This window comes from Arachis ipaensis, chromosome B7 (genome assembly GCF_059453495.1).
Source record: "Arachis ipaensis isolate K30076 ecotype BB chromosome B7, ASM5945349v1, whole genome shotgun sequence".
Lineage (NCBI taxonomy): Eukaryota > Viridiplantae > Streptophyta > Magnoliopsida > Fabales > Fabaceae > Arachis > Arachis ipaensis.
In genome coordinates this window covers 114958923-114964813 of record NC_142442.1, presented here as the reverse complement: position 1 = coordinate 114964813, position 5891 = coordinate 114958923, and the positions used below count along the sequence as shown (strand labels likewise).

General features: G+C 30.1%; 1 protein-coding gene across 4 annotated transcripts; it reads right to left on the bottom strand.

Annotated features, from left to right (window-relative positions):
* Positions 1-1251: 1251 nt before the first annotated feature.
* LOC107609901 (high mobility group B protein 9) lies at positions 1252-4394 on the bottom strand. Of its 4 annotated transcripts, XM_016311959.3 has the most exons (8): positions 3879-4394; positions 3429-3624; positions 3289-3330; positions 3091-3169; positions 2766-2931; positions 2474-2572; positions 1651-2036; positions 1252-1567 (listed from the first exon to the last, which is right to left on the bottom strand). In XM_016311959.3, the coding sequence occupies exons 2-8, from the start codon at positions 3566-3568 to the stop codon at positions 1415-1417; spliced, it is 1065 nt and encodes a 354-aa protein (XP_016167445.1). In that variant the 5' UTR covers positions 3569-3624; positions 3879-4394; the 3' UTR covers positions 1252-1414. The 4 variants fall into 4 exon arrangements, with proteins under 4 accessions (XP_016167445.1, XP_020961736.1, XP_088348608.1 ...); XM_021106077.2 differs by having other exon boundaries at positions 3429-4393; XM_088492482.1 differs by lacking the exon at positions 3289-3330 and having other exon boundaries at positions 3879-4381.
* Positions 4395-5891: the final 1497 nt, after the last annotated feature.

Sequence of the window (5891 nt, the reverse complement as noted above, 5' to 3'; positions counted from 1 at the left end):
CTCTTTTGAAAGATTGGTACATTAGATTGGGTTGCGTCGATTTTGAGATATTAAATAATGTCGACAAGAAGGGAAAGCTGTATTCTTTTTCTCTTGATAAGGTTTTTATCTCTATTGGATTTTTTTTATAAGGTTTTAGTCATCATCACAAAGGAATGTACTCTTTTTCCTTCATTAAAATTTTTTTGCCTATTGAACTTTTTTTAGTAAGGTTTTAATGAGGTATATTCCTATATGATCATCCAAGGGGAGTATTATGATAAAGATGCATGAGGTTGATGCTCATTAATATTTGGGTGACTAACTTTTTCAAGTGAAAAGTTTAGATTATCAAAGTAAGACTGAAGTTAATTACATTTGAAATTTTAAATTTTGTATGCCTATAAATAGAGAAGCCTGATATGAGAAATAATACACGACAATAACAACAAATACTCTTTTCCTTCTTTATATGCTACGATATATAATATATAAATCATTTCTATTATATTAAAATATTAATTATGGTGAATATTAATATTAGAGTTATCTATTTATACTTTTTTTTATTTTATATTTATTTTCTCTTCCTTATTTATTATTTCACAACACAATCTTCGTTAAATATCAATTCATTAAGTTTTTATGTTATACAATAATAACCATACAGTAATAACCATCTCTTATTTATACTATTAAAAGATTAAATAATTTTAATAGACTTAATTATTGTTCATTCTAATATTAGATTCTAATTGTTAATATTGTAAGTGTGATAAATACATAAAGTTAGTCACACATTAAAAAAAAAAACAAAAAACATTAAAAATTTATAAGATAAAAAATCTATTAATGTGACATGAGATCTATTAACTTGACACTTTAAAATTTTGAATTAGATGTATTTTATCTAAGCCAACTAAAAAATATTTGAATTTAATTTTGATGAATGACACAGTTGTGCAATCACAACCGCTATTTAATTTCTATTTAAGCAAATTAGTAGCTAATCATCAAACCAATTCAAATTGATTTAATTATTCTCTATTATAAATTTAATTATTTTAATATGATAAATTTAACTATTTTAATAATTAATTATTTAATTAAAAAATGTAAATTAATATGCATAAATATACATAAATATATAATTATTGATTTTAGTAGTTACTATTGATGTAGATGTAACATTTTCTGTTAAAAAATAATAATGATTATTACTTTTGTAATTTTCATTCTGCAGTAGACAAACCATTACCAATCCTCTCACTATAGATCAAATCAGAAAGCGATCCATTAAATAAAATCAAAGGATCTAACAATTAATTAACCCAAAGTTTAATCGAAAATATAAAATTCAGCCGCTAGTCCCTCTAGACCATATTCCACAAGAATATGCATATAAAAAGATCAATAGATTTAATAAACAACATTCCTAAGCCATTCTTTGGCTACCATTAAGGACAGAACCAGTGAGATTTCCGGGCGCCGCAACTTCTAAATTTTGCATAATCTTCATCTTTTCCTTGTACTCCTTCAACTCCCTCTTGTACCTTTCTTTGTCTCTTAAGCCAATGTTCTGGTAAACCTGCATCATTCACAAACCATAAAGGCATAAACCGTGATACTTAGAAAGCAACCACATATGCAAAAGACAAATTAAGTGCTTACCATTCTTTCTTCTGGGCTGAGACTATTCCAAGACTGGCCAATCATTTTGGTAAACTCCCTCTCTCTGTTTGGATAAAGTGACTTGAGCTTGTAATGCCTCTCAGCAAAGAAGAAGTTATAGCCACTCCGATTTGGCTTCGGGTAGTTCGGGTCCCACTTTCTCTTGTTCCTCCTCCTCCGGCGGCCGGAATGGTGAGGTTTGCAGCCGTAGGGTACGATGGCATTGCCATTTTGTGGAACAGTTGGGGGAGGAACCAATTCCTCTGGATGGTACAGTACTCCTCTTAGAACCTCTGAACCCACTTTCACTGACACTAAATAGCCGCATTCAAATTTTCCCTCTATCGTTCCCCTCCCTGAAAGATTTGATGAAGGGTCTATAGACTCTACACACAATGAACCAAAATGTAATTCACCACTCAGAAGGTCCTTGAATAAATGCAATGAATCTCTTAAATAAGCAAATCACAGTTCTAAACTTCAGAAAAAAACACTTTGGCATAATTGATTTTTAATTAATTAAGCACTGAAATTCCCAATTAATGAGCCTCCATATAATCCCGAAATAGGCTCTCATCCACATTGTCAATTCACTGGTTATTGGGGTGAATATGGTGTCACAACTTATAAGTCACACCAATTTTGGTTACTACTACATTATTCATTTCAAATTACAATTATATCGGACACAATAAGTTTGAAATTTAAGTTCGCTTAATAAAAATATTGCATGAACAAAAATTAGCCACCAAAATATGTTTCTTTTATTTCAATATGTATTTTTTGTGTCTAGTAATATGATTGAACGTTTAATCTATAGTACCTTGAGGTTGGGAACCTTTAGTATGGGTCACTGGCTTGGGAGAATATTCAACAATAGCCAGCTCAGATCTCCAGGAGTGCTTGCTGCCAGAAAATGAATCTGTACAACAAATTTGGGTTCTTAAAGCGTACACATTTGAAATAAAATAAGAGGAATGCTAAAAAATTATTAGAATTTATTGTGTTTAGCAATTAATTATCTATCAATCTCTAAAAGTATAAGTTAAAATATGTTATTAGATTATTAAATTAAAAAAATTAAGTTAACGACTAAAAGTGAAAAAATGAAGGACCTGATGATGGAGAGTATAGAGGACCCTTAACATTAAAGAAGTGAACTTGTTCGTAATGGTAAAGAAGGTTGCGGTAGTGTTTCCTGAGCACAAAAGAGGCGCTTGTGGTCGTCGCTGAGAACCTGAAGACAGTTCCCACTTCCCTCCATTTCTTCTCTGCAACTACCTGCACGTTTTAATAAACATAAACAGATATACCCCAGAAATTGAAATTGAAATAATAATAAATAATTAAATAAATAAAACTAATTCGTTTTGAGTGGGTAGTCCGTAGCAGTAGTGGGTAATGCGTTTTACAGAGGTTGTACGGAAGGAAGGACCCCACCTTCTCATAGCCACTTCTCCTCGTAACCTCCACGTACAGGACGTGCAAATCTAGCTCCTTCCCTCCAATCACAGGAATCCTTCATAACCCAAAACGATCCAAACATTTTATTTGTTTTTATTTCACACAACAAAATATATAATATATATTAAAAACGCGCAGATTACAAAAAAATAAAAGGGAATGAAAAAGCTCAACCCGAATATCAAAATCATATTCCAGCTAGCTTGTTGTAGTATGCTGCATACAGATGCAGTGATGTGATGCGGAAAACAAAAACAGATTAATTAATTTATTTATTAGTTTTTGTGGAGTAAAATATTATATAAGGAGCTTACATGAATTTGGTACTGAGAAGGAGGTGAAAGCGTCTGAGAGTGTCCCAAAAGACAGAAGGGTCCTTGACGATGTCGTCGTGAGAGGCTAGTGGGGAAGGGTAAAGCTTCTCCTCCTCATTGCCAACGGTGGAAGAGGACATTTGGAGAGAAAAAAGACAAAAACAAAGGGGACTCTAGCTCTCAAGTTTCAACGGCACTGCAACAAAATAAAAAGAGAACAAACAAGAGAGGAGGGAGTGGTGGTGTGTTTTTTTAAAAGCACATAAATGGCAGGGAGATATTTGATTTTGATGTGACGAGAGTAATTAACTAATTAAATTAAAATCAGATGTATTAAATATTAGTCCTTTATAAGAATTAAGAAAAGAAAAGGGTGGGGGGAAGTACGATAATTCCGAGATGAGAAAATGAGAGAAGTGCAATTAAGGAAAGGAGAGAAGAGTGTCTTACCAAAGCTGAGAATTAAAGAAGATGGTTTGCCGCGTGGGAAGGGGGGAACGGTTACTCACCACTCTTGGCTTTTTCTGCTCGGATGGATGGATGAATGCAAGGTCCAATGGAATAGAAATTAAGCTTGTACTACTCAGTATTCTATACTAATATATAAATATTATTTATTTAAATTAAATTTAAATACTATAGAGTATAGAAGATTTAATAAATGCGAATGTATGAAAATATAAATCTGTGTGTGTGTTCTATTCTGATGTCATTGGTAGGCTCCTGACAATGCTGTGCTGCTATGGTCAGAGCGTTGACATGCACTTGTGCTTCTGACTGCGATGCTGTTCATTGTTCGATGCCTCAGAACTGCCTTGCACCAAAGAATAAAGATGAAGATGATGATGATGATGCACTATGCATAGATATACACTCTTTTCTTTATGTCATTTATGAGGGAGGATGGATGGATGGATGGATGATGGGATGAAATGAATGGATGGATGCATTTCATGGTTCATATTTGAACTCTTACTTCACTATCAACCTCACTAAGCCACAATACCATCCGCTATCCTTACGGACTAAAGCCAAAACGTCCACTCTACCAAAATAAATTCAGTTCGTATTTTAATGGCCAAACAGATTTTTCATTTCAAGTTTTGTTTAGAAAAAAAAAAAATGTATTCATTTGTTAAATATGCTATATTAGTGGAATAAGCTTTAAATCTAATATTTTATATAGTATAAAAAATCTTCGATTCAAATGTTGTGTATTCTTATATAGTGATTTGTTTTATTTAAATAATTTGATTTGCATGAACTAATCGAGAAGACATTCACATAAATATTTAATTATATATCGTATTAGACTATTAGCTTTTTTTTAGCATATTACTTGAATAATCATAGAAAAATATTTGATTAGATGGCAAAACACACATCCAACTAAAATTAATATTCACTTAAGTGCATTAAAATTAAGTTCATAACAAAGAAAAATTAATTAAAGCCGTGTCTTAAGTTTTCAGAATATTATATATATTGTATGGTTTTACTAATTAATTTTGTGTATTTTTATATTACTAATTTCTCTGAAAAATATATTTTTCCGTACAAGTTAATATTCTCGTTACTCATTAGTATTCAATTAATACTAGTTTCTGGTACTGATTTACTTACCAATTAGTGAATTACTCATAATTATGACACATTTGACTTACCTTCATTGAACATCCAGATAGAACCTATGCTTGGATAAATATTGTTAAATTTTAGAGAATTTTTAAATGTAAAAAATTTAAATACTGTAACTAAATTCTCTTTAATTTGAAAATATTTCGTTTCTTTGAAGTAATTATATATAGCATTTGTATTTTTAAAATATTTTTGTTTGAAAAAAGATCAAATTGAATTGCTTTTATTCATACATATGTAACTTATTTTTATCATTTATTAATTTTAAATATAAATTAATACATATAAAAGTATATTGTTAAGTGAGAAAGAAGGAGAAAATTGAAATTCCTTTCTTATATGTGGAAGTTGAAATTTTCCCATTTTAATAGTTGAACTTGAAATCCCTTTTAAACCTTTTAAAATTCTTTGAAATTTGAAAATATTTCATTTAAGTATTCAAATACAATATTTTTATCTTTAAAAATTTCAAATACTTTCAAAATATACATTTCCTCGTTTGAATTGTAAATGCTTTGTCCTCATTTTCTTCTTTCAATTTTATTATTCTGCAAATTATATCAATCACCAAATAAAAATAAAATAATCCAGCAAATGTCGCCAATATTTTGGAAAATTAATAAAATTAGGTCTGTAATTTTTTATTTAATGATTTGGGAGAATGTTACTAAATATTATTCGTAATTAGAGATGAAAATAGGTTATATGACCTATCAAGAGCCTAAAGTTTGACTTGCAGTCTAACCTGTCATAAAATAGTTTTAGACACAAACTAATTTAAAAGACTAAATTCAGACTTACAAATTAGTTTATTAGACCTATTAG

Coding starts and splice junctions, on each gene's coding strand:
- LOC107609901 (XM_016311959.3), bottom strand. CDS start 3,568: ATGTCCTCTTCCACCGTTGGCAATGAGGAGGAGAAGCTTTACCCTTCC. Junction 3,331..3,428: donor CTTCTCAGTACCAAATTCAT/GTAAGCTCCTTA, acceptor ATCTGTATGCAG/CATACTACAACAAGCTAGCT. Junction 2,932..3,090: donor GGAGAAGTGGCTATGAGAAG/GTGGGGTCCTTC, acceptor TAAAACGTGCAG/GTAGTTGCAGAGAAGAAATG.